The following is a 24,230-nucleotide window of genomic DNA, read 5'->3' as shown; positions in this document are numbered from 1 at the left end:
GGTTATCTCTAAAGAAACACGTGCAGTCATCATTGCACTGCACAAAAATGGCCTAACAGGGAAGAATATCGCAGCTAGAAAGATTGCACCTCAGTCAACAATCTATCGCATCATCAAGAACTTCAAGGAGAGAGGTTACATTGTTGGCAAAAAGGCTCCAGGGCGCTCAAGAAAGACCAGCAAGCGCCAGGACCATCTCTTAAAAGTGTTTCAGCTGCGGGATCGGGCTACCAGCAGTGCAGAGCTTGCTCAGGAATGGCAGCAGGCAGGTGTCAGTGCATCTGCACGCACTGTGAGGCGGAGACTCTTGGAGCAAGGCCTGGTTTCAAGGAGGGCAGCAAAGAAGCCACTTCTCTCCAGAACAAACATCAGGGACACACTGATATTCTGCAAAAGATACAGGGAGTGGACTGCTGAGGACTGGGGTAAAGTCATTTTCTCTGATGAATCCCCTTTTCGATTGTTTGGGACATCTGGAAAACAGCTTATTCGGAGAAGACGAGGTGAGCGCTACCACCAGTCTTGTCTCATGCCAACTGTAAAGCATCCAGAAACCATTCATGTGTGGGGTTGCTTCTCAGCCAAGAGAATCGGTTCTCTCACAGTCTTGCCTAAAAACACAGCCATGAATAAAGAATAGTACCAGAATGTCCTCCAACATCAACTTCTCCCAACCGTCCAAGAGCAGTTTGGTGATCAACAATGCCTTTTCCAGCATGATGGAGTACCTTGCCATAAAGCAAAGGTGATAACTAAATGGCTCATGGAACAAAACATAGAGATTTTGGGTCCATGGCCTGGAAACTCCCCAGATCTTAATCCCATTGAGAACTTGTGGTCAATCATCAAGAGACGGGTGGACAAACAAAAACCTACAAATTCTGACAAAATGCAAGCATTGATTGTGCAAGAATGGACTGCTATCAGTCAGGATTTGGTCCAGAAGTTGATTGAGAGCATGCCAGGGAGAATTGCAGAGGTCCTGAAGAAGAAGGGTCAACACTGCAAATATTGACTTGCTGCAGTAACTCATTCTAACTGTCAATATAAGCTTTTGTTACTCATAATATGATTGCAATTATATTTTTGTATGTGATAAAAACATCTGACAAACACACACAAAAACCAGAGGGCAGCAGATCATGTGAAAATAGAAGATTTGTGTCATTCTCAAATCTTTTGGCCATGACTGTAGGCTTCTATTAAAGCTGTCAGCTGTGACCAACTCCTGAGGTAAACTATTCCACAGATTCACTGCTCTTACTGTAAAAAACCATCTCCTGAGGTAAACTATTCCAGACTCACTGCTTACTGTAAAGAACCAACTCCTGAGGTAGACTATTCCACAGATTCACTTCTCTTGCACCTTAACAGGTTTTATGGCTTTGTACCATTTCTAGCTACAGGGCATCTTTCTATAAACTGGTGCACAAAACTGAACTGGATATTCTAGAGGCCGCACCAATGCTTTGTAAAGAGATAATACTTCATTGCTATCCAATGAGTTCATACACTTTATAATACATGACAATCCCTCCGCCTAAAGGTAACGGAGAGATCCGCTTTGCCCTATAGACTTTAAATGTTGCTGATGCTTGGGGAGACTTTATGGGAATCAGAGGGGCTAAACAGGCTTCTCACCTACACAGCACCACTATACTAGGATCCTCATCTCTACCGAACTACTCTCTGATCTAGTCAATACTCGCCATATTCCTTGTGCCTGATTGGACCGCGATCTGGTCATGATTGATAGAGTTTTTCATCGTTGTTCGCTTGGTTTCGTCACCTCAATGATTTCCTCAGTACCTGGAGGATTTTCACCAGTAATATTTTGCTAACACATACTCTGCGCCTTCATCAGAGGCGTTTAGGTTTTCCCATTTTCTCTAATCTCTTACTCCACTCAATTGGGAGATTTCTTCTACTGAATGAGAGATTGCGCCTATATTGAGTGTCTCTCTTTCTTTTATATACTGCTTGGTGAATGCTCCTCCTCCTTGACTTGATTTTACCCTGACATTAGCCTAATAGACTGACTGTTGGCAGGTCATCCTTATAGAACAGTCTTTGGGAATTCTTCATAGGATGTATTTGGTCCCTCATTGCTTACATAGCAGTTATCCTACAGTTTTGCCCCTCTGTTTAAGTGGTTATAATAACTTGTACGCTACCTACCATACCTGGTGGTCTTGCCCTCACGTCTGTCATTTTTGGGAGGCCATTCATAGAATGGATCAACGGCTTTTTTGACAGTCATTCCCATTATCAATCTCATTTTTCTTCTTAACCTTAAAGAGGACATTTCATCAGATTGGGCACAGGCAGTTCTATATACTGCTGGAAAGCCGCTTTCCTGATCTGTGCCCCGGGTAAAGTGCTATCGGTCCCGGTACCGTAACTCTTTACAGTCAGGCGTTTCTGTCGGCACTGTCGGCTTTCCAGCAGTATATAAAACTGTATGTGCCCGATCTGATGAAAGGTCCTCTTTAAGTCTGATAACCTCAAATATGCTCAATTCAAATTGTTACAGTAAATATTGATGGCTTCCAAGATTCACACTGCCTTCAACTGGAGGAAATCTTTCCTTCTCGTTGATCGATGTGTTTTGGACAATTGACACCGTCATTTTTCATGAAAAAATTAATGCCACCATATCAGACAGCCACCCGGTCTTTGATAAGGTTTGGGCACCCTAGATCCATTGGTACCATGTCCCGGGTCTACCATACTGTCTTCAGTTCTAAATAAATACTGGTATTCCGTGTACACTTTATCTCTATCTTGCTGATATTATGTCCCTCTGCACTTCCGGTGCTACCCGTTACCCCTTTCTATCCCTTTTCTTGGTCTTTGCTATAAGCTCCCTTTTACCTCCCTATGTTTATTCATATTGACTTTACCTGTATTGCAGTTACACTAGGCTCACACCTGCATACAGGTTTCCATTTGGGAGTCCACTTGAGTTTTTCACTGTGTTATAGACTATAATAGGGTCCGCTGGTTTTCCGCCCGAAAAGAGAAAAATGCAGTGAGAAAAGCGCTGCTTGTAGCATTTTTCTCTCTGCATTTTTCAAGCGGAATGGGGAATGGAATCCCCCAGAGGAGAGCAGACACACTTGTAAATCTAGCCTTACTCCTTACTTATTCTGCTTTGCATTTTATATGCTATTTTTCTGTTTGCCTTGATGTTTTCTGTATTTCCTATTACTGCCATAATTCAATAAATACCTTTAAAACTATAACACATAACAATATCCTGCTGGCCTTAGAAGCAGCTGACTGACATTGCATGGTCTCTCTCAACACGACTCCCCAAATCGTGTCTAGATGCATACCTGTACACTTATGCAGAGTGAACCTCATTTGCCAACGGATGCCCACACATTCAGTAACATATCCAAGTTGGCTTGTAAGTTATGAATATCTTCCAAAGACTGCACTGTGTATTACATAGCTTGCTAGAATATGCAAAAATAGAAACATTACTATTAACCCCATCTTTTATATCAGCAGTCCCCAACCTTTTCTGTACCAAGAACCACTGTCATGTAGCTCAATTTTCCTGTGGCCTGGCAGGGGACAGTGGTTTTGCTGGCAGGGCAAATCATAAAAAAACAAAACACAATAAAGTGCATATTTAATTATTACATTTACCTATAGTTTATTAAGAGAGTTCTCTCTCCATATCATGCACAACATATTGGTTATATGGACAGCTCCCTTAATAAAAATGCGAGTAGAGCAGAGGGGGACCGTATTCACTGCAGTCCTAGAATTTGGTTATGGTAGATCAACTGTTAGACCACTACATGTGCAAAAAAAATTCCATTTCACACACTATATTTTAAGAAAAAAAGTACCATACCCTACTACCCACTAAACCTAATAATAGACTGACAATTTTCGATGCTGTAGATGCTTTTGTCAGCAGGCACTACATCACAAACAGCATTACAATAGAAGCTAACACATATAGAAAAACCGATTGACCCAACATTATATCCACAACAGACAAAAGATAACGGCACAATCCACCCAACCCCCCCTCCCTTGTTTGGCACTTTGTTTTTTACGGCATCCAATTTATTTTATCGCAGATAGCCAAAAAAAAGTGCCATCTGACAACTATTGAAGTCAATGGGAGAATTTTTAGGCATTTTTGAAGCTGTTTTTGATGCAGAAGCCCCCCCAAACACACACAGCTCCATAAGATAACAGTTACTGTCATTTCACTTTTCTTTGTAAATGAATAAATCAGGAGAACATTAAAAAAAGAAAAGAAAAAAAAAACACAACAACTTTGTTTCTAAATCTCAACAAATTAAAATACTTCTGTTTCCAGTTTTCAGTGAAGTCAGGCTACAGTTCATAGAAATCTATGGAGTGAGAAGGAGTAAGAGCCAAAGGAGTGAGCGAGAAGCTGAGAAACACAGTTGCCCTAGAGCAGATAAACAGTAAGATATCTCTCTACCTAACTTTATTCAGCGCAGTAGTGCAATACTGTCAAAACTTTCTGGAAAACTCTGTAAAAATGCGAGAAATTTGGATAGCACTTATTGTTACCCTAAGGAATTTGTAATGTGCTTGTTTCTCTCCAACTGAGCTATTCCTCCCCATTCCCTCTCTATACACTTCTATGTATCCTGAACTGTCCGTGAGCTCTAGATCATATTCATCAAAGACTATTCTGAGAAGTGAATTAAAAAGTACAAGTTAGGCTACAAAATGCGTAGCTTTTTCATCCGCCACTTTGAATTAAAAAACACTGATACCCAACAGAACCCAGTTTAGTCAATGGGGTCCGTTGGGCTCTGTATGTAATCGCTATTTTAGTGGTCCACCTATCTATTGTGCAGGTCCTCCAATGGATCAAAACATAGAAAATGGCGATGATAATGTTAACAAGTGCAATATGGAAGATTAATAAAATTGTTATTATCCTCAGTGGCTATAATCTACGTGGGGCAGCACTGGATATTTTATACTAAGTAATACACTTAAAATAAGTCACAAACCGGAACAATGACTTTGCAATTTAAAATGACAACTACATGAGAAGGGGGTTCAAGACCCTTTGACTGGCAGGAAAAGGAATGAAATCATGCTTAAGTTGGCACACGTAACATTATTAGTGGTGTCAGTAGTGGCATGGCGCTGGGGCAGGAATTTCTGATGATTCACACCTAGACTGATGCTGCGATTCCATAAAATGATAACAAGGATATTAAAACTTGATTGATAGAATGGAGAATTAGAATATTGGCAGCTTCAAAATGTAGCACAATGAGCACAAAAAAAAAAAAAATCTATGAAATGTGCACAATGAAAGCCATCATGCATAAGAAATATAATAGAGTCAGAGCTGGAACGATCTGCAGCCAGATAAGATGGAAACCTCCAATAACTGCGGAGCATCCTAATCCTGTCAACATTAAATAGAAGCTGACATTTGTCCTCTGCTTACCAAACTGACCACCTTCACAGAACAGCAGACAAGTCGTGTCGTGTAGAACCTCCCATACACCTAATACTTCAGGACTGTGACTTTATGCTCACACACAGTAGCAGTGTTCTTAAACAGCGTCTGTCAGCAGGAAAATCAGTATCAAACGAATGACAGTACCTTGTAGAGCTGCTTCTACACTTTCCTAAGATGCCTTTCTTATTCAGTATGGTAACTCCATTTTCATGAAAACTTGCATTTTAATCTTAAGTAAATTAGCCGAAAAGGTCTCTAGGGGAACTTTAGGTTTCTTCTCCTGCTGGGGCTTTATTTTCGGCCCTACCCTGTTTCCCTGAAAATAAGACATCCCCAAAAGTAAGGCATGGGGGAGGTTTTGTTAAATTGCCTAATATAAGGCCCCCCCTGAAAATAAGACATCCCAAAAACACTGCAGTCGGCAGAACACTGTGCACGATGTACCGTGTGCACAGGTATGGCGGCTGCTGCCTCTGCTGTGATACCACTGTTCCAGCTGCTGTAAGATGAGCTGGGAAAGCATCGTATGCTGCGGGGAGTCCACTCTCCCAGCAAATCCCACAGCAGCCGGAACAGTGGTATCACAGCAGAGGAGGCAGCCAGCTTTCCTGTGCACACGGAGCACAGTGTTCAGCCGGCTGCAATGCCCACTAAGTGAGGCTCTCTGGCACGACCGCCAGAAGCCTCGCTAATCTCTGCTAAGCCCCGCCAACCACTTCCACCACCGTGACCAACAGCAGCACCAGCGGAGAACTAGCATACCTCCCCCCCTCACCACCACCTCTTGCACCACCTACAACCGGCAGTCATGCCGGCACTCCGTTAAGGAAGCGCCGGCATGACTGCCGATTGTCCCCCGCTCCATAAGACATCCCCCAAAAATAAGACAGGTCATATATTTCGGAAGAGAATTTAATATAAGACACTGTCTTATTTTCAGGGAAACAGGGTAGATAATTGCCCCTAACTGCTGCCCTGCTCCGCCACACATTGGTTGAGTGGCATTTTCCACTTTATCTGCAGATCGGGTTGGTTATCTAAAGTAGAGAGCAAAGCCCTGGCAGGAGAAGACACGATCCTAAAGCCCTTTTCAGCTAGTTTACATGAATATAAAACACAGATTTTTCATGAACATGGAGATGTAATGCAGAATAGCAAAAGTATCTTTGGAAAGTGTAGACGCAGCTCTACAAAGTATTGTCAAGAGTTTCACAATGATTTTCCTGCTGACTCCCTTTAACCCCTTCCTGCTTTGTGCCATACTATTATTACACGCTGAGAATATACTTAAAGGGATTCTACCACTAAAACACATTTTTTTCTAGTTAACACGTCAGAATAGCCTTTAAAAAGGAACCTATGAGACCCAAGTTCCCCGTTTTTTAGGACTCCTCTTACGTTGTAAAGCAGTGAAGCCATTAGACCTGTAGGTGAAGAATGCTGATAACACCTGAAACCATGACCAGTCTGAGAGATAGCTTTATCTTCTGTGGTGTGCTCATTAGCTGTTTATTGTGGGAGGGGGATGGATGGAGGTATCCTAAATCTAATATCACGGAGCCCAGAGTCCACAGCGCTAATGTCCATGTTCAAAGCAGACATTCCTCTTACCCCCTGCAGTGAATGAATTATTGAATTTGAGTGAACAAAGTTTGAGCCAGGGCCGCACCTCTAATGAGGTGAGGCAGTGGCCTCAGGCGGCACTTTGGAGGGGGCGGCAGCCAGGGCAATTAGATTTTTTTTTTTTCTAAACTAGTGCAGGAGAGGGCTGCCCTGAAAACAAACAGAGCAGCCAGGCGGCCCTCTCCGTGCTAGTTTAGACCTCTGCGGCTCTCCTGACCAGTCTCTGTAGCCACAGCCGTATCCACCGTCTTCTCCGCCTTCTGAGGCTCACATGCTGCAGCGTGATCCGGACACTTGCTTTCCTTGGATGGGAATGCGCTGCTGAGCCGCTGTCTCTTGCAACCAGGGCACTTAGTAAAGAAGCCAGTCCCATACAAGGAAAGCAAGTGTCCGGATCACGCTGCAGCATGTGGCCAGTTCTGGTGCTGAGATACTCAGGACTAGATCGGCAGCAGATAAATCACTTGCAGATGCAGGGGCTGCAGATCACTGCTTGTAAAAGTTTCCTGGCACTGAGCAGCTTCCTGTGCCGACCCTCCCCCTCAGGATCGGAGTGTGAGGGAAGACATCCTCTGCGAATAGCTGCTTTCTCCACTGCCAGGAACAGCTGCACATGAGCCCTCTCCCATGTCTGCAAAGACCCCCGAGTATGATAGTGTTTGTGGGGCCCGCAGTGTCACTTACCGACCCTGGCCCAGCCAGGATCAGTAAGTAAATAGGGCCCATAACGGCCTATAAAAAAATAAAAAAAAAACAACACGCATCGGTAGTCATTACAGTATTCAGTCTACATAATGCTCTGTGACTTAAACACAGTAGCAGGTGCACAAATCTCACTGGTAGTTTGTTACAATGTAAGAGCATATGTTTTGGCTGTTTAGCTCACAGAGCATTGACTAGACCTGCCTATGAAAGTAAAGAGGTGTTGAGGTGAGGAAAGAGATATCATTTGGACATTTCATACACGGAGAAATCTGTGAAGAACCAGTTTCTGAAACAAGGGCAATAAGTAATTCTGTTTGCTATAATCTAATGTACAAGAATTGTAAGGAAATCCTTTACATCTCAAGCATTAAAGCAAGTCTGTGTCCAGAACCTAGCATATCAACTCAGCTTAAGTGTCCTTCGACTGCATTTGAAGACTGGCAGCATGTTGGTGATTTGTCCACTGATGTATAAGAAGAATGAGACTTTACTGGGGTTTTTTAGACTGTGGATCGCTGTGGTCTTGCTGATAGAAGACTCCACCATAATGAGCGGTTTGCCCGCAGATTGATAGGTTAAACTCACCTGAATCAATGTTTTCACCTTGTGAATCGGTGCCTCCATTGGCAAGACATCTCTGTTTTTGTCTATAAGCAAATGAGTTCTCTGGAGCAAAGAAGGTGTTATCAACACTTGAATTGCGCAAGACAGCTCATTAACAATAATGCAAATATCTCAACAATGGAAATACCAATTCACAAGTGAGAAACACCATTTCATTCAGATGATCGTAGCCTAGTCATCTATAGGGTTAATACGCTGGGTTCTGGTAACAGATTCTCGTTAACGTTCAACCAACTAAAACTGCTCATTAGGGTGGGGGCTTCTGTTAGCAAGACCACGGTGATCCACAATCCAAAAAGCAGCAAAGTCTCCTTAATCTTATATATCAATGGACAGTGCACAAATCAAATTACTGCTAGTCTTCAAGAGCAGTCGAAGGACATACAAATTCCTCTATCATTCAAGTGTTCAGTGTCCTGTCATTATAATGGCCATAAATTTCTTACCAGGTACTGCTGATCAGGATCATCTGATCTCAAAAGGTGAATGAACCTGCCTACGAGTCCCTGCTCATCGGCAAAGTCTTCAGGATCAGGGTCCTCTGCTGGCTGGTCTGGTTGGTCTTGGATGAGCGTTGAAACCAAGTTCATAATGGCATCCACCTGTCAATAAAACCCACAGTAATGTGAGCTGTAAACAAGCTCCAAACGTATAAATGGATGGAAGTGCTGCTCTGACCTTACCTGCTCCTGAGATCCAACTTCAGTGTTGTACTCCAAAGCACTGCTCAATACATAGCAGCTCATACTCTTTCTGGATTCGTAGTCAAAGTATTCAAAGAGTGGATAGAAATGTTTCAGCTTCAGAACTGTCAGGATGTTGTTGTAGGTGTCCACTGGTATCTTTAGAAGACGAGTCAGTTCCTTAGAGACCGCGCTGCTTGTGGCTATGCTGAAAGGTGCATTTTTTACCATGTGTTAGAGCCCTGTCTGTATTCTCTAGTTATAAAGTTAACATATTTGTAATATGTGTATATATAATTTTGGGACTTATGCAGAATTGTATGCAATCAGTCCTCACAATACTCTTTTGAGAAAGTGTGTACATTATTTAGGGTAATGCAGTAAGTTTGCCATCAGTTCCATGCAAATGCATCAGATATCAAACTCAATTATATTATACTGCAGCTGCAACAAAACTAAGAATAATAACGTTCCTGCAATTTCTAAGTGCTGTTGCCTCTCACATTACACAACGTGGGCAGAAAGTAATTATGAAACACAGAACAGAGTAAATTATAGGAAAGCAAGATATAATTGGAAATACTTGATGACTGACAGCCTGTTATGTATGAGTGTGTGTATAAGAAGGCTGTCAGTAAGTGACCCTGCCCTTCAGACACATAAGCCTAAAATAATATAAAAAAAAGAAAAGAATAATAAACTGTTCAACTCTTCCTCCTCCATATAATGCTCCCGGACAGTAAGTGCAACATAACAGATTTGTCCACCTGCGAACACAATTTTAGAGTCCATACACAGAACTAACAACCTGTGTTATCAGCAGAGTCACTGTGCACCTACATTTCACTTACTTACGCACATATCACATTGAAAGCAATAGGTAAAAAAGCCTCCCATTGAGTTCAATGGGAAGCGCGGATAAAACCGAACCCACTGAAGTCAATGGGATTCTGTTTTACTGTGCTCACTCTGACAAGTGTTTTTACGTGTCAGAATGAGCAGCACGTTACTCCGTGTGAAAGCAGCCTTATACTGCATTGCATCTGTATTATACTCCAGAGCTGAACTCACTATTCTGCTGGTGGAATCACTGTACACATACACCAAATTACTTATCCCAAATTTACAGCCTTCATTATACTCCAGAGCTGCACTTATAATACTGCTGACAGTTTGGGAAAATTACCAAAGCTCATGTAGCCATATGTACCTTGTGTTATCAGATGACTGTGCAGGGTCTGTGGAAGTATGATACTTTCAAGAACTCTGGATACAGAACATAACATACACCTTAGGTAGATATCACCCAAACACTCATTAGACACACCGTATTTTTCGGACTATAAAAGACGCACTGGAATATAAGACGCACCTAGGTTTTAGAGGAGGAAAATAGGGGAAAAAAATTTTGAAGCAAAAAATGGTAAAAATATTTAATATATGGGAGTTGTAGTTTTGCAACAGCTGCAAGGCCACATTGTATTGCCGTCTATGGGACATTCTGTATATTACTATTATGGCTGGTCATAGACTAGCCGCAATGGTAATATAGCAATGACAGGCCTGGGAGCCTTCATTAGGCTCCCGGCTGTCACTCGAACAGGTCGGCTCCTGCGATATCGCCACTTTGGGTGGGGGGAAGGGGCCGCCAATACAGACCCAGCATCCACTGTAATAGGCGGATGTCAGGGAGGGTTAGACACCGGCACATGTGCCGGGGCCTGAGACATCGCTACACTCTTGCCCTGCATGAAGCCAGCAGCAGCAGGAGCGATGCTGCTATTGCGGGGAGGGACAGAGGAGTGGAATAGCAGAATCACTCCTGCCGCTGCTGGCTTCATGCAGGGCAGGAGTGTAGCGATGTCTCAGGCTCCGGCACATGTGCCGGCGTCTAACCCTCCCCGGCATCCGCCTTGCTATTACAGCGGATGCTGGGTCTGTATTGTGGCCACATTCGGACTATAAGACGCACCCTTCTTTTCCCCAAAAATTTTTGGGGAAAAAAGTGCGTCTTATAGTCCGAAAAATACGGTATATATACACACACGCACAAAATGTATAGGTTACATGTAAACTGTAAGAGCACCTTAGCACCTTGGTGAGAGAGGTAAAGAAGAAGCTAAAGATCACTGTAGCTGAGCTCCAGAGATGTAGTAGGGAGTTGGGAGAAAGTTCCACAAAGTCAACTATCACTGCAGCCCTCCAACAGTTAGTGCTTTATCGCAGAGTGGCCCGAAGGAAGCCTCTCCTCAGTGCAACACATATGAAAGCCCGCATAGAATTTGCCAAAAAACATATGAAGGATTCACAGACTATAAGAAATAAGATTCTCTGTTCTGATGAGACAAAGATTGAACTTTTTAGCATGAATTCTCATATGTGTGAAGATAACCAGGCACTGCTCATCACCTGCCCAATACAACCCCAACAGTGAAACATGGTGGTGGCAGCATTGTGCTATGGGGGGTTTATCAGCTGCAGGGACAAGATGACTGGCTAGGAAAGATGAATGGGGCGAAGTACAGAGATATCCTGGAAGAAAACCTCTTTCAGAGTGCTCTGGACCTCAGACTGGGCCAAAAGTTCACCTTCCAACAAGACAATGACCCTGAGCACATAGCTAAAATAACAAAGCAGTGGCTTCGGAACATCTCTGTGACCATTCTTGACTGGCCCAGCCAGAGCCCTGATCTAACCCAATTGAACATCTCTGGAGAGACGTGAAAATGGCTGTCCACCAATGTTCACCATTCAACCTGACAGAACTGGAGAGGATCTGCACGGAAGAATGGCAGAGGATCCCCAAATCCAGATATGAAAAATTTGTTGCATCATTCCCAAGAAGTCTCATGGCTGTACTAGCTCAAAAGGGTGCAAATATTCAATACTGAGCTAAGGGTCTGAATACTTATGACCAAATTTGCAAAAATATCAACATTTGGGGGGGGAGAGTTCTATCAAGATGGGGTGCTGAGTGTACCTTAATGAGAAACAAAATAAACTTTGTTTCATTGCAGCCATTTGCTAAAATACATTTTAATTTTTTTTTTAAGTGAAAAATGTAAGGGGTTTGAATACCTTCCATACCCACTATATTTTCAAGGGATGTCTTATGTTTTTCAATGAACAGCAATCCACTCACCAAATCCCCCTTATACCCAAAACAGTTAGAGTGAGCAAGTACCAATGGTTAATGGACACTTTTTATTTAATTTAGTAGAGCTTATATTTCAAGCATACACCAAAAATTGTGAAAAATCACGCTAGGGTTTATTTTTGGGAAAGGTCTTATTTTCAGAGAAACGCGGTAGCACGAAGTGCACAATGACTTCTCTACCTCTGAAGGACACCACGTAAAGAGACAGCGGACAATGGCTTATTACTAAACAGTTGCCTAAGCAACTATTTCTTTTGTCCACTCCAGTGAAGCAAAATTATAAACTGAATTATTTGCAGAAAAAAATGCTCACAAATAGCAAACAAAAGAAATATGACCCAGGACTAGTGTGGCTGCTGTGGAGGGAACTAAATGTACCAGCTATTTATCCACTTGTTTGTGGCATGAAGAGGGGTCAACAGTTGCCTGTCTGGGTAAGACACAGATGACGGAGCCGAGAGTCAGCCTAATAGGTTCAGAGCATCAGCCTACACGATGAAGAACACTCCTGCACAAACAGCACAGACAGGGGTTGTTAAAATAGGTCACATTCTGAAATGACCTCAAGCTGCTGCTAGGATTTTGATAACTTATTCATGCAAATGGATGGCTGGAGGACGGACACTTCAGTTTTTACTTTGGAAAACATGATTTCTGGTTTTAAGATGAACACTTGTACAACGTTTTACAATCCATGCTTCCTACCAGCGAATGGAAATATTTTTGTCTACATCAAGGTACTAAAAACCTATCCTGGCTTAGTCCTGCTGACTTAGCTGAAGGGTTTGTCCAATTAAAGCTATCTTTACCTATATGGATGGTTAAGGCTGCTTTTACTATGGGAAGGGTGGGGAGGTGATGGGATTCTTTAACATACGAAGCAATGGATTCTCTAGTGTATACACTAAATAGACTCAAAAGACCCCCAGTCACCTGATGGAGACTAGAAGAGGGGTTTGTTTTTGCTGCATGGAATAGGGCAGTATGGTATTACTTGCAAATGTGTCTAGCAAAAATCAACCATACCTCTTTCTCCTGTTCTGGACCAGGCTCATTTGTTCATTACAATAACAACCCACTTATTTCTGTGGGAGTCAATTCTATAATGCTTGTCTTTATACAAGAAATACACTTTGGACAACCCTTTTAGTGCTGGTATCACATCTTTCTCATAAGACAGGTCTATTGTACCTTCAACGCAAAAAGACTCTACAGTCCTATTAAGACTTAGCACCATTTATGACATGACACTGAAACTCGATTATTCTCAGCAACTCACTGTTCCAGGTTGAGCTTGTTAAAGATTTCCACTGTCGTCTCCAACACTTTATCAACGTAATCCACCCGATCAGGATAGCACTTCATTGCCAAGTTTATAAGAGACACTTGCAAGGACACCACATCTTCTGAGGGCATGTCCTGTCGAGACTGCAAGCAAAAGACAAGAAGAGTCAAAATTACCATCCATTTCTTTGACACAAGAAAATACCTTTAACCCCTACTGAACCAGAGCATTTTTGGCTTTCAGGGTAGCATTATTGTAACAATACGTTACGTATGTTTTTCCCATCCCATGTAGAAACTTTCATATACCACATAACATTCAAGTAACAGTACATATGTATGCAACTGTATTTTACACGTAGACATATCCATAGCCACCTGTTAGACTATTTCAGAGGCTTTTAAAAGAGCCGCCCTGGCAATCATGGCTGCCCCTTGTACAGAGTGGTCAGGCTTGATACTGGCAATAGAGTAAGTTAACTGCTGTGGCTAGAGTTTTCACCAGTCCTGGCAGTTGCAGAGGGAACATGACCGAGTAGTGCAGCTCTCATGCTGCCAGTGATCATGGGGGCACAGTGATAGTGATTGCACAAATACCCAAACATAAAAGTATGTCAAGGTGAACCAACAACCTGAAGCTCCTGACATACTATTACATCAAAATGTGGAACACTGTTCATTTGACCTAAATGGGGCTTGAAAAATGACAGTTTGTCAGATACTTCTATCAAAATAATAAAAATGTGGTAGTACCGTATTTTGCGGACTATAAGGCGCACCGGACTATAAGGCGCATTACCCATGAGCGCCTTATAGTCCTGCCTAGGTCCATATATAAGGCGCACCGGACTACAAGGCGCAACGCTGTCCGGTGCGCCTTATATGATTGAAAGCGGCGGCCGGCAGACTTTGCCGGCGGCCGCTTAACCCCCCGCGTGCCAGCCGCTTCTATTCATTTCAATGGTACGCTTCCATTGAAATGAATGGAAGCGCTCGGCACACGAGGAGTTAAAGAACTTCCTTCTTGATCACGTCGGAATAATCTCCTTACCTTTTTACCATAGCCAGCGCCGCCTTCTTCCGCAGCTCCGTCTCTGTCTTCTTTGGGCCTCATGGATGACGCATGCGCAGTCGGCTCTAACAGGCTCTCGCAGCCAGAGCCGACTGCGCATGCGTCATCCATGAGGCCCAAAGAAGACGACACGGAAGGCGCGAACACAGCTCAGGGAGAAGGCGGCGCTGGCTATGGGAAAGGTAAGAGACGAATAGTCTTTTAAGGCTATTCCGACGTGGTTAGAGGTTCTTTTAATGGTAGAATCTAGAGTTGAGCGAGTACTGTTCGGATCGGCTGATCCGAACAGTACTCGCTCATCTCTAGTAGAATCTCTTTAAGCAGCGGCCGCCGGCAAAGTCTGCATGCCGCTTCCATACATTACAATGAGAGCGCGCTATTCAAATAGTTAGAGATGAACGAATACTATTTGAATAGCGCGCTCCCATTGCAATGTATGGAAGCGGCATGCAGACTTTGCCGGCGGCCGCCGCTTAACTCCTCGCGTGCCGCCGCTTCAAGCCTTATATAAGGCGCACCGGACTATAAGGCGCACTTTCGATTTCTGAGGAAATCGAAGTATTTTATGTGCGCCTTATAGACCGGAAAATACGGTATAACGTCAGCTTCCAAATTAAAGGAATTCTGTCACAAAAATAATTATCTTCTATTCAATGAATACAGGATAAAATACCTGAGTTCTGAGTGCTAAGACTTCACCACCGATTCCAAGGAGGAGGGGGGGTCTTTTTGCCCCACTGTGCACTCAGCATGACCACAGCCATGTTAAATGGAAGCGTGACTTGTGGTGGATGGTGCTGCTAAAGTAAAGAACTTGGCCATCTCTGACGTTTTCATTGAAGTGAATGGGAGTGCCATACACCAACAGTCACACCCACTTTCAGCCTGGCCATGGTCAGGCTGAATGGACCGCCCATTCCCATCTTGTAGCATAACCACTTTAACTCTCAGGGTGGGTTTACACTACAGTTATTAATGTCTGATTAATAATCACAGATGCAAATAGAGCCCCCTCCATTGGGAATCAGTTTGCATTCACCCCAGCATAAAAAACATGATGAAAGCTTTCTTCTGTCATGATTTTTACGTTTGAAACAGAAGAAAAAGTTGTGCATGCAGAACTTTTTCTTCTGTTATAAAAGTAAACAAACATGAAGGAAGACAGTGTGAGTAACATCCTCTCTAAATATTACCACATTGAAGTCCAGAGTAGTACAATTAGTATATGAGCCGGCTCAGAGAAACACACAGAGACACAGCTAGATAGCACATAGAGGGAGCTGTTTAATGGAGAGTAAAAGGTAAAGCTTAACTACTTGGTCGCTGTGGTTAGACATAGTATAGACAAAGAGAAGGCGTGATTAGTATAATTAACATAACATGATTGGCTATAAAGTTGGAACATAGTTCTAACATTTCCAATTAAAGAGAAACTGTCAGGTGCTTTTTCTATCCTAAACTGATCCCAATGTGTGCAGCATCAAATAGTGACTTTTCATGTGATGCTCCTATGATTTTTTTTTGCTGAAAAGTCAACTTCTATGCCTTTAAAACCTTAAACTGGCCTATGCAAATTTACCTTAACTAGTCATGGGGGATGAGGAGCTGCTTCAGCTAGTCAAGTAGTCATTGTGCTAAATCACACCCTGTCCAGAGTGACTGACATCTCCCTCGCTGTCAGATATACGAGCATCATATCCTACCTGCTTGCCGGCCTCATGGGCTGTGATTTAATACAAGGACTGCATGACTAGATGAAGCTGCCCTCCGTCCCAGTGACTAGTTAAGATAAATTTGCATATTTCAAGCTAAGGTTTTAAGAGCTTATAGCTTGTCTGTACAGCAATAGAAAGCTTAGTGATGGGCATCATAGGAAAGGTCATTAGTTGATGCTGCACATGGTGGGACAAGTTAAGGGTGGGAAAAACACCTGACAAGTTCCTTTTAACATATTTATTGTCCCATTCCTTTAATTTGGCTTCCAATAAACCAGAAACTTTGATAATCTGGCACTTGCCTATAGCAAAGAACTGCAACAAAAATAATGCCTAATAGCATATAAAAACTATAATTAAACATCTACTATCTGAAGGCGCTAATATTTCAGTATAGCAAACAGTATAGCTCTGCATTATGCAGCCTCAACTCTGTGGTCTGCACTCACCTGTATGACTGTGGCTACTTGCTGTGAGAAAATGTCAAACAATTTTATGTCGGCTGGAATCCCAGGTCCATCTTCTCGATGTGCAAACAGAGCTAACCTATGAAAGACACCAGAGAACATACCACAATGAGTTCTACAGATGTCTGGGCTGATGAACAAAACCTGTAACCCCTTGAAGGGGTTGTCCAACTCAATTTTAAAAATCAACTGAGCTAGAAATAGTATTTAAAAAAAAATAAAAGGGAGTAAAAAATTTGACCTTTCATAGGTTCTCCAGTTCCATCAGTCTGATCCCCAGTGAGGTCTGCTGATGACATTCCATTTGTAGTCAGGTGACCCCTGCAGCCAATCGCTAACCTCAGTGGTGACCTTTATACAAACAGTGCATGATCCACTGGCCTCAGCGGTGAACAGTGGGTTATAAAACTCAGAATGGTAAAATTTACCCATAGAAAAAAAAAGCAATATTCACATCACATCCATGGTCTTTGTTCTTCTGTTCCACACCTTCTAACTACTAAAGAGATTACCAGTGCCCACAGTGGTGACTCTCCCCTGACTCTCCCTACCACATCCATTGGCTTTTTGGCTCCTGAGATTTGACCAGCAACTGGTATGTTGACAAAGGCCACGCAACGGGATCTTGAGTAGGCCTCAGCTCCAGGTGTGAGTCCTTGGCTCATAACTGGGCCAGAAAAAGGCTGCAGATTCTGCACTCCAGTGCAGATCCAGGGAGTGAGGGGAGGCGTCTGGGTCTGTCCTGTTACCCCGAGTCCAGTGAGACAATATTGTGCTTGTTTTGCGTGGGTGGCTTGTAGTAAGCCACACGTATAGTTAGGTTATCATTGCCACTTAGTTACTGTGTTTCCCCGAAAATAGGACGTACCCCGAAAGTAAGGCATGGCAGACATTGTGCTGCCTTGCCTAATATAAGGTGCTCCCCCGAAAGTAAGACGTAGTGAATAGAAATGAATGGAAGTAGCCGGCAAGCGGGGGGTTAATCGGTGTGCCGGGCGCTTCCATTCATTTCTATGGGAGCGTGTGTGGGCACCGACCGGAGGCATTAGCGCTGGATGTCTGCTGACACGTGGGCACCGACCGTGGGCATTAACCCTTCTGGCGCCAGTGATCGCCGGCACCTGGAGCATACTCCAGGGCCGACGTCACGTTGGCATGACAGCCGGGAGCCTTGTAAAGGCTCCCCGGCCTGTCTGCAGTGCTTTTCTTTTGCAGGCTGACAGAAATGACAATTTTTTTGCAATGCAATGCAATTGCAAAGGTCTGATCACTAATGCAATGCATTGCATTAGTGATCAGATCTTTGCAATTGCATTGCAAAAAATCGTCATTTCTTTTGAAGGCAGGTTGCCTGTCTGTAATGTATTACAGGGGGTTAATATGTAAATAGTGTGAAACACATACCGTACATGTTAGGTATCCCTGTGTCCAAAATCGCCTGCTCTACAAATCTATAAAAATATTTTTATACTGTACAGTATTTAATAAATGCTAATTTTTATATTTAGCGATATATATGAATTCTTCTTTGAAAAAAATAAGACACCCCCTGAAAATAACACATGGCGCATCTTTGGGAGCAAAAATTAATATAAGACACCGTCTTATTTTCGGGGAAACAGGGTAGTCTCTTATACAAGCAGGATTTTGTTTTATTTTGCGCCTGAAAGGAAGGTTTATTTAATTGTTTTTCTAAATAAACTGGTTTGCTATATATATGGAAATGAGCTCACTATTAAAGTCCCAGACCAGTTCTTTAAGCTAAGAGGCCTCATGATGGTCTTAACAAATGGAAAATACAACAACATGTGCAGAACTCTTCATTAAGAGCAGTGGTCTCCAACCTGTGGTATCTCAGCCTCCGTGAAACAGCTGCATAGCATAAGAGCAAGCTAGGAGTTGGGGTAGATACAGGTAAGAGTATCACTGGAATAATGTAACATCAGTATATTGAAATATATAGTGAATGACACTCATATACTGCAACTATCTTTCACATCTTTGTAAAATGTAGAAGGTAGGTATAGCCTTTTCCCCACTTGATACAATTTGTAACCTTAAAGAATGATCCCAATAAGGGACAATAGCTAGACATGTAGCTGTACGCTTACCTGTCGATTAAAGCAATGATGATGTTTTTGACATTCACATTTTGGTGTAGCTCTGCACAAGCACGAAGGAAAGGGTTCAGTGTTTGAAGATGAAATTCATCAGGGAAAACCTTGAAAAAAAAAAATAATCAAACTTACATTATGGAAACATTTTAGGCCATAAAAGTTACTGATTCATAACTACTTGTAATGTAGTAAACGCTATAAGAGGAATGGTCACTAACTCCTTAGTAACATCCACTGTACACGTATGCTGCTGGTAAGTAATGCCAAGCACTAGGAATTTATGATGCAGAAATGGTGCAGACATAGAAGCTATGCATACAATATCCAGAGAAGATGTAAACGGTATAGCCAAGCAGACGCTATGCTGCAATGGCTGTTTGTTTTTTTTGTTTTTTTTGTTTTGGGGTTTTTTGCAGAAGCAGTAAAATATAAATAAGGCCAGGTTCTCATTTGCATCAGGATTCTGTTCTTCTGGTCCATTGGAAGACCAGAGGAAAAGGAAAACTGACTGAAAAGAATAGCATACACACACAAAAAAAACAAAAAACAAGAGATCCCAACGATTTAAAGGGGTTAAGCAGACATGCGTTACTTTTAACTAAAATAGTGAGACAAAAAAGTAGGGATTGTAGGACTTATTTTGTCCAGCAATTTCTGACGGATCTGAGATAGACAAACACCCAGCTCAGATGTGAAACTAACGTAAACTATATAATTTTCGTATTTCTGACTCCCAGAATAAAGTTATCATTTACATTGCAGTGTAAACGATACTCAAACATAACCCCCCAAAAAACAATGTAAATTGACCATTTAGCGGTCCCACACAGAAGATGTGCCAATAAAATTAAACAATACTCACCTGATTTGGTTACCCACCAAGCATGCCTGCTCTGGTATGTGCCATCTCTGGAAGCAGGATGACATCAGAAAATTATGGACCACAGCAGTGGTCACAGGGTGAGTGGTGGAGCAGGGAGCTTACAGCTCCCTGCTCCACCACTGTATTCAACTCTCTGTCCTGAGAATGTAGATAGAGTTGAAATTGAGACAGTTGAAAATGGCAACATGTAGTTGCACTGTTTATACTATGGTTAAAGCGGCCTTGATATGCCTGGATATAGACTGGAGCCGTCCTACAACAGCAAAAGTACAGATATTCCTGGGACACTCAGTGGGCAATATAAGAAAGTAATGCCTGTGATGAGAGTGGACTCTTGTTAAGAACATTATCTCTAGGTCTCCACTGTGCAATACAACGAAGATCCGGTGGCTATGGTGGCCGTTCTACTTCAGAATAGTCCCCCTTCTTTAAAGACCTGGTATCTGCTGTACCATTATGGTAGATATCAGGAAAGGATTAAAATGGCTGCATCCTTGAGGGTAATCTGTCTTACAACGTTACAGAGCAGGAAGAGCTGAGCAGATACAGTTTTTTAGGGAAAATATTCAATATAACTTGCATTTGATTCAAGTTATACTTCTTCTATATTTCACATGCATGCAGAATACGGACAGAAAACTCTGTAAGGTTATCCTCTATATCAGAAGGGAGACATAACCTCCACGCTCACCTGTATGATACATTCCATGAGGTACTCCTGAGCCAGTGCATCTCTGCAGTTAACAACTTGTTCCAGTATGCCAGGTAACACAATCTAAAAGAGGAAACAGACACCATCAATTCTGGCTTATACCAATGATCTAGACCAAGTGGAAGTATTGCTCTGCAGATGTAAAGCACATACTACTCACCTGCTTATACCGTTCAACATTGACTCCCTCCAGCTGACTGAGACGGACTAAATTGGTTCCAACCAAAATACGCAGTTCCTGTCTCTCACGTTCCCTTTTTTCTTTGTCCCGGCTGTGGCCCTGGTGTTGCATACGCACCCACAACTTATTCATTTCAGCAAAATTCAGCAGTACAAAATCCATGGAGTCACTGATGTCTCCTGTGATTTCCTCACTGCAAGATAGAGGGCATCAATGTCACTATTCAAAAGATATATCAATAGTATACACAATTCAGTCAAACCACGGTGGTTATATGAGCAATCCAGAATAAAACATTTAACTCAAGAGTTCTTCATCTGAGGTGCCTCACTGCTAGACCACTGGGAACTATTCTATGCACATTCTGGGTAAGTCTAACATGATAAGGCAGCCATTACATTTAACCCTTTTTTTGAGGGCACTACATAAAATAATATGCTAATACTATTGTCCTTGTTACAGTACCATGCCAGCTTCAGGATTGTCGCACTCACAGCTCGACCCTGATCTGTGACAATAAACTAAAATATTTCCCAGTCTAAAAAAAAAAACAAAAAAAAAAAAACAACAACTCCTGAACAGTGCTCATATAAGAGCTGAGGCATTTGGGCTAACTGCTAAGGAAACCCTTAAAATCATAAAGTGTATCACAGAGATTAACCAAACAGAGGGGGCTTAGAGGAAAGCAGCCAATATGAGATCTGCTGTATACTGATGATAGCAGGCTGCTAGATCACGGTTTACAGAGATCTGTATATAGGTGCGGCAATGAACACACAGATCCAGTGCTCCCTAATAAGGAATTTTTATTAGTTTTATTTAAAACATGGTCTAAAGTTTTTCATTAGCAACGCTCAGAGTTGCCAAGGAAATAGATCTTCATACTGTGTGTACTTAATAATGAGAGAGCACGGAGAGATAAGCAGTGCAGTAAGCGATCACAACAAAGCCGGGTTAGAAGAAATGTATAAATCACTTTACAATGAGGTACACTTTGCTTGTCATGTTGTTAGCACAGCTCCCCAACTGCATTGCTTATCTATTTCTCCTCTCTCATTATCTAGCTACAGGGAGCAACGCTGTTCCATTTACCAGTGCAAACTGTAGACGGCTAAATACGGAAATGTTACAGCAGTTACGCTAGGGAAGTTACAAAGCCTCATCTGCATGTAATCGTAGCTGTTCTCAGGGTGTCTAGTACATGCTGTAACGAATGAAGACAGACTTTCCTTAGCAACGCTCATTAGTGTTGCTAAGGGAAAACTTTAGTATTAAAATTGAAAAAAAAAAAAATTCCATAATAAAACATTTATAAACAACTATCACAACACAAAATTAAAAGGTAACCGACAGTTGCACTATAAAAACCCAAGTATCATCATGAAAAAGATGAATCATTACTTGGCCTGCTCTCCTTCGTCCGGTAAGATATTCCGAGTGCACTGCAGGAGGTAATTGCGTAGGAAAAGTCCTCGTAGTGGATGCTGGACCCCACGGCACATCTCCACCATATCCTTTAGAATGTCTTTCCTTGACTGGGAAAACGATTTCACATAGACAACTCCGACAGTGATCAGCAGATAACTGGGAAAGGAAACACAGGTCAGTCAGTCAGGTCACAAGTACACACCTTTAGGCAAATACTAACCCCAGAAAGCAGAACGGTGCAGATTTACCAATATAGAGGTGAAAAAGAGCACGGATTATGTCATCAGTGAAGATGTGGAAGCTGGGGCTGGGACAGTTACCAGTAACATATAGCTAGATTTCTGATAAATACAATAAGGCATAGCACATCCAAGAAAGAAAACTGACAGCAGCCATACTCACAGCCTGGGGATGATGTTTCCAGCATACTGGACAAGTTCATATAGATCAGCCACTTTCCTTCCTTTGGCAAATTCATCGGTTAGATACACTTCCAGATAATGGAGCTCATCAGAGATGGCCATGTCTAGGGACGATCATGTTAAGGTCAAATGTCCTATTTTGTGTACAGTATGATTTCTTTGGCTTTAACTTCTGATGTAGGGCTGTGCAATAAATCAATTCATTTGGAAATTTCACCATTTCAAAGAATTGCAATTCTGATTTTGATCAGAATCATGAAATCTTGGGAGAGCTTTGAGAGAATGTTATGGAGACCATTAGATCAAGATTCGTTATTTAAAGGGGCTCTATCACTGGGAAAAGTCATTTTTATCTAAACACATGCTTGCATGGGCTTTAGAAATGCTACTTCACACTTACCTTTAGTATGTAGATTGCCTCAGTGGTGTCTGAATAAGTCCGTTTTTATTCATATGCTAATGAGCTTCCAGCCAGCTCAGGAAGTTCCCAGCAGCCTCCTCTCTCCTATTATCTCCTATGTGTGTGAGGCAAACAGGAAGCCGAGTCATCATCAGCAGCAGTCTTCCATAGGAAACAACAGGAGAGGAGTGCACGATGTATCGTGCAACAGTCTAATTAGCATATGAATAAAAACGGACTTATTCAGAAACCACTGAGGCAATCTGCATACTAAAGGTAGGTGTGGAATAGACTTTCTAAAGGCTATGCAAGGATGTGATTAGTTAAAAATGACTTTTCCCAGTGATAGAGCCCCTTTAACAAAAAAAATGATTTTATATTTATTAAACATTATAGACTATTAGCCTCTGCTGCTGGCATGTATTCCAATACATAGCAAGCTGCAGAATGCCGTTCACTACAAAATCTATCTGTTACTGTTTAACAGCTCACTCTGCAGCCCTTTTATTTCCTTGACTGATGTTCTAACTTAAAAGGGGTTTCTGCGTAAAAAATGTTTTTTATTAAAAGAAAATGTCTATTAATGGGTTAATAAATGTAACCATGAGGGCCCCAGGTGTCTCCTGCTTTTATTTACATCCTTCTGCTTCCTGCTATGTAACTGCCTTACTAACCCCTCTCACCTCTCCCCCCCTCGTTCTTCACTCCCCACTTTCCTGTCCTTCCATACCTATTCAGCCCAACCTCTCTGACCCATAGTATATACTTTTCCTCTAGGATTCTTCCTGTGAGACGGCCCCTCCTCGGCGAAGATTGCCGAACGTACTGCGCATGCGTGAAATTGCGGTCCCAGCCATAGTGCGGGCACTGCAATTTCGCGCATGCGCAGTACGTTCGGCAATCTTCGAACAGAGCGTACTGCGCAGGCGTGTGACAGGACGCTGAAGAAGCAAGGGGAGGATACGCAAGACCATAGAGGCGGCGCTGCGGTCGGTTTTCGAGCTGCAATGGGAACGCCCCCATCGCTGCGAGAGAACTCATTAGCATACCGGTACAAACTTGTATTTTGAACGAACGGCGCGGCGGAGACCACTTCTAAAGGTAGGAGACGAATAGCCTTTCTAAAGGCTATTCCGACGTGTTAACTAGAAAAAAATGTGTTTTAGTGGTAGAATCCCTTTAATGTTGTGAGCAAGGACCAGGGAGTATATAGCGACACCATGGATGGTGAAAAATAGACACCCCATGCTGTACTGAGTCACTCTGCAATCAATA

The 24,230-nt window shown here is 42.5% G+C and overlaps 1 protein-coding gene across 1 annotated transcript in view; it reads right to left on the bottom strand.

The window, feature by feature from the left end:
- Positions 1–24,230, bottom strand: part of VPS35 (VPS35 retromer complex component) — a 67,802-nt gene that overhangs the window by 22,790 nt on the left and 20,782 nt on the right. The window contains exons 4-12 of the mRNA XM_075282057.1: positions 22,536–22,659; positions 22,107–22,289; positions 20,685–20,898; positions 20,504–20,587; positions 18,924–19,033; positions 16,795–16,891; positions 13,554–13,702; positions 9,118–9,325; positions 8,881–9,036 (exon numbers count right to left, since the gene is read on the bottom strand). Of these exons, the coding sequence (XP_075138158.1) occupies positions 8,881–9,036; positions 9,118–9,325; positions 13,554–13,702; positions 16,795–16,891; positions 18,924–19,033; positions 20,504–20,587; positions 20,685–20,898; positions 22,107–22,289; positions 22,536–22,659 (1,325 nt within the window). The remainder of the gene's footprint in view (positions 1–8,880; positions 9,037–9,117; positions 9,326–13,553; positions 13,703–16,794; positions 16,892–18,923; positions 19,034–20,503; positions 20,588–20,684; positions 20,899–22,106; positions 22,290–22,535; positions 22,660–24,230) is intronic.

The sequence above is a fragment of the Leptodactylus fuscus genome, chromosome 7 (genome assembly GCF_031893055.1).
Source record: "Leptodactylus fuscus isolate aLepFus1 chromosome 7, aLepFus1.hap2, whole genome shotgun sequence".
In the NCBI taxonomy this organism is placed as follows: domain Eukaryota; kingdom Metazoa; phylum Chordata; class Amphibia; order Anura; family Leptodactylidae; genus Leptodactylus; species Leptodactylus fuscus.
This window is presented reverse-complemented; position numbering and strand designations above follow the sequence as displayed.